The sequence below is a fragment of the Hemitrygon akajei genome, chromosome 4, assembly GCF_048418815.1.
Source record: "Hemitrygon akajei chromosome 4, sHemAka1.3, whole genome shotgun sequence".
In the NCBI taxonomy this organism is placed as follows: Eukaryota; Metazoa; Chordata; class Chondrichthyes; order Myliobatiformes; family Dasyatidae; genus Hemitrygon; species Hemitrygon akajei.
The window spans coordinates 87646130-87658310 of record NC_133127.1 but is presented as its reverse complement, the minus strand read 5'-3'; the positions used below and the strand labels follow the sequence as shown (position 1 = coordinate 87658310).

Here is a 12181-nt window from a genome sequence, read left to right as displayed (position 1 = left end):
GATCTTTGCTGTATTACGGTTACCTTGCTTCTGGGTGCCACATTACCGATCCCGAAAGAAGGCACCTGGTCAGCCGCCAGAGCCCACTCGAGTTTCGCCAGCCACATGCGAAAGGCAGGCTTCAGCCGCTCGCTATCCAATCGCTTTGATTGGAGGATGTAAGGCGTTCGGATCTCGTCCAATGAAAACATGCCCATTTGTACGCTCCGGTCCAATTATCAATAGCGGTTCCGAAACGACATCCAATCAGAAAGTTGGTCGTTGTTGGCATGGTGTCTAATGGGAGCGTACGGTGCGGCTGGCTGCCGATGTTAGTCACATGACTGTTAAGCTCTAAATGGAGTTGTTTAACTTTTATTTACAATGCTACCGAATGATCTTATTTTGTACCAATAAAATGGTACAAAATGGCTCCAACTCTGCTACAGAAGCTGTTTAATAAAAGGGCAAATGCGGCATCGCCTTCGAAAAATTCCAAGGAGGGTCCGGGGTTTAGGTAATGTCGAGTGAAATGCCTGATGATATGTATTGAGAGGGAATGGGGTCTGGGTCTGAATGCTGGACTGGTTGGTGGGAGGGTTCGAGGGGCAGCTGAAGGCTTCAACGTTCAATATCATCAGCACTTGTTTCAATCACTTGGAAATTTCTTGAAGACAATAAGTGATTAGTACTTTTGATTGAAAGTTAACCCCGTGTTGTTAGCTGTGTATTGCTATAATCTGTTTTTCTCGTCAGAACGTATTAATACTGATAGAACACAAATTGGTATGTCATAAAATAGTTTATTTAACGATAATATTTAAGGACTGTTATTATGTTTGGTTAGAAATTTCTACCATGTCTGTGTTGACAACTTGCTTTTGTTCTGTGTAGTTGAAATACATATTAAGAATTGAAGTATGGCAAGGGTGGACAGCTACTATTGTTCATGCCTTGTACCTCCATTACCCAGTTTGATTCTGCTCTCTTATGCTATCTGTGGCGTTTGCATGTTTTCCTTTTGATTCTGTGGGTTTCCTCTGGATCCTGTTTTCCTCCTGTATTTGAAAGATTTGCTGGCTTGTAGGTTATTAACTGCAATAAATTGCCCCTATTGTAGGATAATTGGGATGGAGTTGCTGGACTTGTGTGAGAGGATAAGTTACAGTGAAATAATTGGGGGAATTGAATTTTTTGTGAGCCAGCGTCAATTTGATGGGCCAAAGGGCTTGCTTCATTTTCATGAGAGCTATTGCAGTTATTTATCTCTACAGATATTCCTAGTGTCTTGATCTAGAGCTTAGCCTCAAAGTAATGATTTTGCCATTAATGAAGAAGATGAGAGAAGTATTTTTTCACCCAAAAGGTAGCAAATCATACATTTCTTTAACCTAAGGAGGGCTGTGGAGGCTTAGTCACTAAGTATAGATCACATTTAAAAGCTTTATTTAGGTATTAAGTGAATCACGGAGAATGAAATTACTGCAGAGAAGTGACACTTGTAAAAGATCAATGACTTTTGAGTGTCAAAACCTCCATGATGATCCAAATAGACCACTCCTATTGCTTAAGTTCTTCATAAAGCTGAAAGAAATAGCATTTAGCAATGGTATTTGCTTATTGATCTATCTCTGCAGTTTTAATATTTCAACAAAATAAAATTATGCTACCAAAGCACAGATGTTCTTTGCCTTATAGTCCTTTAAGGGGAAGCAGAATTTCAAGTATATTTTGAGCTTGTGAATACTTTCTAAGTACTTTTCTATCACATGACATCAGTGTAAAAGTTATTTCATGTTTTACCCCAGAGTGTTCAATTGGAGAAACACTTGTGTTAATCATGTTATTGAGAAAGACTGAGCCAGAAGTACAGGTGACACCTGCATTGCTGCGTGTTTGGGTAATGGAAATTGACAAGTTATATGTAAAATTTGAAAGAGAGAATTAAATTTGTCTTTACAGAATTTGTCTGAGGGGAAACATAATTAATTTCTGTTGCCTTTCAATTTTTATCTATATACTCAATACTAACAGTAAGACTTGAATATGACCTCTTTGTTTGGGTTAGCAGTCCCAGGTGAGTCACTCCAGTCTGAGGAAATGAACAGATATCTCAGCATGCAGTGCTGCCACATTCTTCATCTGAGAGTCTTTTTCTCTGATGACTATTAATCTACCTCCACAAAGTCATCATAATTTAACCCATTACTCATCTGAACTCCTTCTCCACCTTTCTCCTGTGAACTTGGTTCTTGAATCCCTTTTCCTTTCCCTGATATCTTCACTTCTAAACTCTTTCCTGCTGCATAAGCTTTGTCCATCTTGAAGTCTAATATTGGTCTTAGCTAATAAATTATGGTGGTTGATCATTTAGTCATCGCAGATAAAATAGCTTAATATGAGCGAGAATCCTCCTGTAGGAAAGGCTTTCTCTCAGAGGTGTGGGTGGGGTTCAATGGAAATAGGACTTCACATTATGGAACATTGTGAGTATGGATGGTTTTCTAGGAATACAACCTCCACAACTGCTATGATCTATGAAAAGAAAGGGGTAAGCCTGGTTTCTCATCTCCAAGTTGTATAAGGTTCCTCAGTCACCAAAGGGAGAATCCAGGATAAGCCCTTGCTTATCATGAAAATGTTTTGAAGGGAGCAATATGAGGGAATTTGGATTGATGCTTTAAAAAAAATTGAGAGAACCTTGTTTGCATTTTTGTTAAATGTGTATTTTTAAAGTAATGACATATGTAATGCTTCAAGAATTGCTTGTACTTAAAGGCAGCAAATTGTATCTTGAAGATTCCTTAAGGTTGCCACGCTCATAGGAGGTAGTAGGGGGTAAGTTTCCACAACCTATTACATGTTCCCACTGGTGTGTGTCAAATAGCCACTTAACAACCACATACAGCTCCTGGCTTTCACATGTGGCTCAGTTATTAAGCCCAGCGGAATTGTTTCTACTGACAGGAGAAGGGGCAAAGGCTGGATACTGGTACCTGAAAACCAGTTGCTTTGGGCAGACGGGGCTTGTCAACCATGGTTGACATCTTGGAGGAGAAAAACTCTGATCTTAAACCTCTGCTGCCTTGCAGCTATATCCACTCATGGGGAGTAAACCTCAAGGAAAATCATGAGCTGGAATCCCAAGGCAGTCCTTCGTGGAGTTCAATGCTGACTGGCAACTTCAGAGCCGCCACTCGCGCCAAACTATCAGTTTCTGCTGTTCCTTTGGATTTATTAGCTGGAAAGAGAGTGGGAACCTGCTGCATGGGCAACAACGTGCTCACCCTGGCTTGCGTATCGACTTGCAACGATGGATGTAGTATCCATTGTTGACCCCGATCAATGGAAGGCCTCATCTGTATCTTGAAATTCACAGCGTGTCAGGCAGCATCTGTGGAGAGTAATGCTTCTTATCATTAAGTATTAACACTTGCTTGCTCTTTTAAAAAAAATAGTGACGCTGTGATTTCTACCTCACTCTAGATTGTGCTGAAATTTCAGGGATTTTCCTGTGCCTTTTATATTTTCTTGTCTCATGAAGAACAGCCCTTCTAATGGAAAAGTTATGGGGTTTTTATCATGTTTCTCAACAGCTGTTATAGTCCCATTATTTTTCTTTGTCCACTGCTTTCACCCTCCCTATTAGCTATAATCCTTTTGGCTGCTGTTTCATTCCCATGTGAGGGGTGGAGTTATCTTTCTTCACCCTCATGTGGTTATGTGTTCAGCTTTCAAATATGAACTTGATCTAAGTCAGCAGCACGTTTGTCTGAGGTTAGTCATGGCTCAGCTTAATGACTATGCACAGACTTCCAGCAGCAATTGCAATATAATAGCTAGTTATATTTGTATACTATTTTGAGAACCTACATTTGTCCTTCAGTTTACTTTTATTGGTAATCGCTCAACTTTTTCATGGAATCAGATTGGGTTCAAAATTCAGCAGATCATGTCATTAATTGAAAATCTGCTATTGACTCTATCTATTGTTTCAATAAATTATACAAGTTAATTAAAATGTAAAGATACTCTGGTTATTTTTTCGCTATTCTCTGAAATAACTTCTGTTGTACGTAGACAGAATCCATTGGTTTCACTGTTTTCTTATCTCGGGTGTTTGCCACAATTTGTTCAGAACTTTGTATCAAAATGTCCCAAAACAGTTCATTGGGGATATTATCAAGTTTTCTAACCCACTTTAAAGAGATGACCAAAAGATTGGTTGAAAGAATTTTTTTTGGTTTAGGGAAGGAAAGGAGTGATAAGTTCTAGAGATTGGATTTGGGCATTTGAAAGGGTGACTCTCGGAAGTTTGGGGTTGAGTAACTGGCCTTAATTAGAAGAGTATAGATGTCTCTGGTTGTAGAATTACAGAAGATGAACTAGACCAAGAGCAAAAATATGTGTAATTGGGAGCACAAGGTGGTGAGAGAGTGCAAAAGTTGAGACAATATTGTAGAGTTTTGGTCGATGCAAAATTTACAGAAAGTAAAACAAAGGAAGCCGAACTGGAATATGAATTGGAGTTGAGTGAGAACAAAGATGTAGATTGGAGTTTTAACTGCAGATGAGTTGAAGCAGGTTTGTGAACTTGAAGGCATGGAAATGTCAAAACATCCCAGTCAACATGATTAAAAGCAGTGTGGTTCAGACTTAAGCAGCTTCAGGGGTGAGGTATGATATGTATAGTTAAATGGAAATTGTAATGGGAGACTAAAGACTTTTCAACATTCTGCAGCAGGAAATTTTTACTCACCATATAAACAGTGTAATAATGGAGAGAGTAAAGTGAAGCGATCAAATACAATAGTTTAATGCCTTCAGTACTAATTGTGAGGATTGTTTAATGTTAACAAATAGTGCCCAGAGATTCTGAAAACACATTTATTATATTTTGTTTCCAGTGAGCTTTTCAACTTGTACCAGGGGCATGAGCAGTTAAGATAATTTGAGGTGTTTTTCCTTTCTCTGTTAATAATATGTCATGTTCCTTTGGTCAATTCACAGAAATAATGGGCAAGCAAACCCAAGTATGGAATATTGAACATTTTAAAAAAATTATTGTCCTGTCAGTACTTCATTTGCAGTATAGGATGAACACATTTTGCCTTGCTAATGTTGGTGGAATAATATCATGACAAATGTGTTTGCACAGCTCAGGATTACTGAAAGCAGTCTCCAGTATGATTAATAACAGCATGGATCTGCTTTTAGTAGAGCTTGGTTGGAACTTACAGGACAACTGAGTCTGCTTCTCAGATTCATCTGACATTTGCATTAGGGTAGCAATAGTTAGGAGAGGAAAACTACTGGACAAAGCAGAAACACTGGAGAAAGTAGCTTTTTCTGATCACTCAAAGCTCTGGATCATAGAAATAGCAGGGAGCTAATTAGGCATATCTGTGATGTCTTGGTGAATTTGTCTCATCTAATACAAATTTTTTGGTTGTTACTGTGGTTGTTTATGTGGTTCTGTTGAGCCTAGAATAGGTGCTGCATGAATTAAAATAATTAATACTGGCATAGATTACTTTTGGGTGAACCTAATGTTGTTAAATACACTGTATAACTGGATTTTTTCCTTTACATCCTTCAGAAAGTAGTACCTCATCTTGCAGGTGTCACGTGGGTAGTGTCAGTATAGACCTTTTCTCAGTTTTATTTTCCTTTATGGTCTTTGACAGCGAGCAGAGAAGTTTCACTCAACTTCTGACAAGTCATTTGATTTTCTCTTCTCTCCATATGTGTTCATAACGTGATTGATTCTCTTAACATAGAAACATAGAAAACATACAGCACAATACAGGCCTTTCGGCCCACAAAGCTGTGCCGAACATGTCCCTACCTTAGAACTACCTAGTCTTTACCCATAGCCCTCTATTTTTCTAAGCTCCATGTAGCCATCCAGGAGTCTCTTAAAAGACCCTATCATTTCCGCCTCCACCACCACTGCTGGCAGCCCATTCCACACACTCACCACCCTCTGCATAAAAAAAACACCCTTGAGATCTCCTCTGTACCTACTTCCAAGCACCTTAAAACTGTGCCTACTCGTGCTGGTCAGTTCAGCCCTGGGGAAAAGCCTCTGACTATCCACAAAATCAATGCTTCTCATTACCTTGAACACCTCTATCAGGTCACCTTTCATCCCCCATCGCTCCAAGGAGAAAAGGCCGAGTTCACTCAACCTATTCTCATAAGGCATGCTCCCCAATCCAGGCAACATCCTTGTTAATCTCTGCACCCTTTCTATGGTTTCCACATCCTTCCTGTACTGAGACGACCAGAATTGAGCAAAGTAGTCCAAGTGGGGTCTGACCAGGGTCCTATATAGCTGCAACATTACCTCATGGCTCTTAAACTCAATCCCATAATTGATGAAGGCCAAATCACTTTATGCCCTCTTAACCACAGCGTCAACCTGTGTAGCAGCTTTGAGTGTCCTATGGACTCGGACCCCAATATCCCTCTGATCCTCCACACTGCCAAGAGTCTTATCATTAATACTATATTTTGCCATCATATTTGACCTACCAAAATGAACCACCTCACACTTGTCTGGGTTGAACTCCATCTGCCACTTCTCAGCCCAGTTTTGCATCCGATCAATGTCCCGTTGTAACCTCTGACAGCCATCCACAACACCCCCAACCTTTGTGTCATCAGCAAATTTACTTACCCAACCCTCCACTTCCTCATCCAGGTCATTTATAAAAATCACAAAGAGTATGGGTCCCAGAACAGAGCACAAGCCTCCGTGCAGAATATAACCCGTCTATATAACTACTCTTTGCCTTTTGTGTGTAAGCCAGTTCTGAATCCACAAAGCAACGTCCCTTGGATCCTATGCCTCCTTACTTTCTGAATAAGCCTTGCATGGGGTACCTTATCAAATGCCTTGCTAAAATCCATATACACTACATCTACGGCTTTACCTTCATCAATGTGTTTAGTCACATCCTCAAAATATTCAATCAGGCTCATAAGGCATGATCTGCCTTTGACAAAGCCATGCCGACTATTCCTAATCATATTATGCCTCTCCAAATGTTCATAAATCCTGCCTCTCAGGATCTTCTCCATCAACTTACCAGTGACAGAGGGTAAGACTTACTGGCCTATAATTTACTGGGATATCTCTACTCCCTTTCTTGAATAAGGGAACAACATCTGCAACCCTCCAATCCTCCGGAACCTCTCCCATCCTCATTCTGAAATGTTTTTATTTCCCAATCAAAAGGTTAGCCTTATTGGCATGGAGCTGTACAGAAGTTCAGCTTGTGACTTTACCACTTGGAGAATTCTGAACTAATTTTACAGGTCAATTTTATTGTATCACCATGCTGAATTGGCATGGTGCTGTTTGAACTGCAATTTCTGTGTGTGTGTGGAAATATGAAAGATTCATCAGTTTATTTGTCACATTTCATACCTTTGTAATATCATAGTGGCTTTTGTTCTAATCGTGTGTGGGGGGGAGAGTAATTTTTAATTAGTCTTTCTTGTGAGTGCTGTTTATATAATGCAATGTGCCAGTGTGCTGCTGCGAGCAAGTTTCTCATTGAACCTGTGCATATATTTACTTGTGTATTTGACAATACACTCAACCTTGACCAGGAAATGCTGTTTTCTATACTTTGACTTTGTTTACACATGGTGTTTTACAAGCCAGTATTTATTCCACATATCTAATAGCCATTAAAATGGTGGTAGTGAGGCATCATTTTGAACCACTACAATTAGATATTCCTATGTATGTGATGTTAGGTCAGGAGTCCTACAGTTTTGCTCTAGTGGCAATTAAGGAATGATTTGTATCCAAGTGAAAGCGGTCTCCATGAAGCAGAAAACAGCCCATGTGCTTGTTGCCCTTTGAGACTTTTGGTGGGAGAATTCATAGGTTTGGGAGTCTTTCAGGGAAACTTTGTTTTTGCCACTCATTGTATGATGTAAACAGGAGCTGGAAGAAATCAATGTTGATGGTGGTGGAATGGTTATGTTTCTGATTATGGGTATCATTTTAGGTGATGCTAGAATTCATATCAGCAGGAAGGGTAGTATTCTTTAGAAGATAACAAGGCTCAGGAATCAGAATTTGAGGCATTTTCCGTACAGTACCTAGCTGTGGTGTTTATGGTTGGGCCGTTTAGGATTCTGATGATTGTTATTGAACAATATTGAAAGTGGGTGAGTAATTTTAAAGCAATTAATTATCTCAGAAAGTAGTTGTAATTTCCAAAGATAGCTGCTATCTGGAATTTTGAGTTCTCTCAATAGTACTTGATAGCTATTGGACTTGGTCTGAAATGATCAAATCCCGTTGTACTAGATGTGACCATTCACACCTGCAGGCAGGTAAGGTGATCTTACTTTTAGTTTGCCTTGCTGATTTAAATATTTGTTCATTACTGAGAAGGCAATTTTCATCTGTCTCTAAATTGTTAATAATCTTAAGTATATATAAAATTTCATTGAAACTTTTTAAACTCTAGAGTGAAACAAACTGATTTCTGAAGTGTGTAATGGAAGAGAATTCTGTGTGCTTAAATGCAAACACACTGGAGACATTCAATGATTGCTTGTATTTCTATGTTACACTGACTATCCTGTTGTATATAATGTTTATTATAAAATACTATAAATTGCACATTTAGACGGAGACATAACGTAAAGATTTTTTACTCATGTATATGAAGGATGTAAGTAATACCATTTTAAATATGACTTGAAATTCCAGTGCTACACTTCATGGCAAGTATTTGTATTAGAGGTTTAGTGCAGCATGTTATCAGCCATATTTCTGTATAAATCTTTGTCTTGTACCACAGATGCAGATCATTACTGAACATTTATTAATTTGCAAATTAACAATTGCTACAGAATTGGATATGTTTGTACCAGCAGACTTACCGTAGTAAGTGTAAGAGTAGATTTGTAATTGTCTATTACTGGGCACCACTTCAGGAAGAAGTGGTTTATAGGAAGTGTTATCTTCTAATGTAATGTACCTTGTCTCCTTAATACATGCAGACAAACAAACTTGTCATAAAATTACCTAGTTTTACATGTTTGAGCACATTTACAATGGGACTTTCTAGGATAGGATCGTTCTCCTTGGGGAATTTAATACCTTTCTCAACCCCATTGTGATTAACACAAACATTAGAATGCAATTACACCATATAGTAACATTAGTTACACCATATAGTAAATAATATAATACAAAACCCTAGTTAATGTTGACAGGAAATTTAATAACTCAACCATTCAGTTCTGTTTCAGAAGAAATTTAATTCTGCTCTTTTATCAGAAATTGCAATATTTCATTCATGAAATTACTTACTCACTTGAATTTCACTTAGAATGTATCTGAATCTATCAAGCACGTATAATGTGGCTGATTATAAAGTTAGCATTTCCAGGCAGTTTGCAAGGTGAACACAGCCATTAGACTGTGTGGTAGTTGGTAATTGTTCTCTGTGTGCATTGCAGAGACCAATAGTATGCCTGGTAACATAACTGCTTTATTTAGCTGGTGCTTGGATTAGATTGCATCACATGCTTTGAAGGTGGAATGAAGAGAATGTGTGAAGGGTATGGTCTAGGTTTAGACCAAAAGTTCCTAAACTTCTCTGAGCGCTTTTTTTTTAGGGAGTCAATGCTATTGGCACCTCAGTATATATCTATAAAATTTGTATTTTTTAATAATCCAAAAATGGTGTTCAGCCCTATTTCTTTAAACTAGAAAGAAAAAGCAAGTGACATTTAAAACGCAAGGTCAGTCATGTAGATTTATGTGCCTCAACTGCTACAAGGATTTTTTTTTCATGTAGCCATTAAATTTTGCTGCTGAAAGCTTTTCACTTGAGCATTTCTGCAGAGCAGTCAAAGAGGTGCTATATGGTGGAGTGAACTCAGGATAATGGAATCTCTGCTGAGGTGGACCCTTGACCTATCCAGGCTTCTTCTAGTGCAACTGTGATCAGTTGTCTTGTGTCCGAAGATGTCCTTGAAGATGAAGTGTTCAGTTCCAGAATTTAGTTGAACTATATAGCATGAATGCAGAGGTGGATCACGGATAAGGCGGAGACTGAGAGAAATGGCATAGTGAAACCACCATCAGTAATGCGCAAGGAGAACTATGGCAATACACGCAACATGCTAGAGGAACTCAGCAGTTCAGGCAGCATCTCTGACACATTTTTACATTATGTGGGTGTTCAGCTGGAGCCTGTATTCACAACTGGATGAATCTGCATTCATTTTTTTCCTGGTTTGTTCTTTGCTTATGTTTTTTTTTTTGTTGCCATTCCATTTTGATTAGAAGTAACGAGTCTTGGGGCAAGAAAAATAATCAACATTTAGAATGGCCGTGAGTTGCTGGAAGAACATCGATGGTAGCCACGCACGTTTCATGTAATTCTCAAAACAACCTTTGCTTTTCACTATACCCAACTCTTTCATATTCTTACCATGGCCTAACTTTATATGAATATTTTTTAGTGTTTACATTCCCATAAGGGATTTTTTTTTATTGAGTCCATGGAGACTACCTCACTATTTTGCTCTCACTTTTTTAAAAATATTGTAACTTTTATGTATGTATTGTATTGTACTGCTGCTGCAAGTAACTAATTTCACAACATTTGTCAGTGATTTTTTAAAAAAAAACAGTTCTGATTTGGAACAGTAGTTGCACCCTCGTGCAACTGCGTACTTTTCCATTATAAATGTGGAAGCTGGGATCTAATATGAAATTAAAGATGGTACAGATGGCTCGAAAATGGGGAATGATTTATGTCCATGAGTTCAGAGCAGGTTATTTGGCCTCTTGCCTATAATCCACAATGGATGGCTAGATTTTCAGCACTGGTAACCCCTAGCATAGCTTCTTGTGTGTTAAAATATTTAGACTCTGCTTCTTATGCACTTAAAAGGAAAAGAGTTCCAAAGACACTCAGCCCTCTGAAAATTATGCATCCTCTCTGTCCCAAGTGTGCAACCCTTATTTTTAAACAATATGTCATAATTCTAGATGTCTTCACAAGTGAAAGGATCCTTTTTGCATTCAGTCCATTGAGACCCTCAAGACCTCTCACACTTATAAATTCCAATAACTGTTGGCTTAACTTGGCCAATCTTGTAAGACAAACTTCCCATTATTTAATTTCTCGTGTTCCAACGGCCATGGATTGGCCTCAGCCGTCGATCTCGGCTGCTCCAGTGACCCAGGGCATATTGAAAACCCGGACTCCAGCACCATCACCGCGTGTTCCAACGGCCATGGATTCGCCCCAGCTGTCGATGTCGGCTGCCCCAGCAACCCAGGGCATATTGAAAACCTGGTCTCCAGCACCATCAACGTGGGTTCCAACGACCATGGACAGCTTCAAAGTGATTGTGCAACCACCGACTGCGACTCCAGCCTTGAACTCCAGGCCGGGTCTTCACATGCTGCGATTGTGACTCCCGTCTCCCCTTCCCCCACCACCACTCTGCAATCCCCTCTCCCTCAGATCCCATTGTCAGCTCCTGGGCCCTCAGAGGCTCCATCTTCCTCTCACCCCAACCCTTCCCTCTCCACTGACACTACCAGCCTCCCTCCCCCCTCTGATCCCATCTCTCATCCGTGCCGGGTCTTTACCATTCCCCTCCGACCTTCAACTCTCTGAGGCAGAGCGCTCTGTCCTCATTAAGGGCCTCACCTTTGTCCCCCTTCGCCCACACCTCAGTGAGTTCCGCGTACGCCATGATGCTGAACTCTTCTTCTGCCGGCTCTGTCTCCGAGCTTACTTCTTTGACAAGGACTGTCCTACCCCCACCGATGACCCCTTCTCCCGTCTTCAACCCTCCTCCTCTTCATGGACACCCCACTCTGGTCTTCTGCCTACTCTGGATCTCTTTATTGCTAATTGCCGACGGGACATCAACTGTCTTGACTTCACCACACCCTGTTCCAATTCCAACCTCACTCCTTCTGAACGCTCTGCTCTCCGCTCCCTCCACACCAATCCCAACCTCACTATAAAACCTGCTGATACGGGGGGAGCTGTTGTTGTCTGGCATACTGACCTCTACCTGGCCGAGGCACAGCAACAACTCTCTGATACCTCCTCTTATTTACCCCTTGATCATGACCCCACTAAGGAGCACCAGGCCATTGTCTCCTATACCATCACCAACCTTATCAGCTCTGGGG

The 12181-nt window shown here is 40.0% G+C and overlaps 1 protein-coding gene across 2 annotated transcripts in view; it reads left to right on the top strand.

Annotated features, from left to right (window-relative positions):
• The first annotated feature begins 298 nt into the window (after positions 1-298).
• The window catches only part of LOC140726510 (folliculin-interacting protein 2-like), a 99083-nt gene continuing 87200 nt past the window's right edge, over positions 299-12181 (top strand). For both annotated transcript variants that reach the window (XM_073043003.1, XM_073043002.1), the window contains exon 1: positions 299-496. In XM_073043003.1, the coding sequence (XP_072899104.1) occupies positions 408-496 (89 nt within the window). In that variant the 5' untranslated portion in view covers positions 299-407. The remainder of the gene's footprint in view (positions 497-12181) is intronic.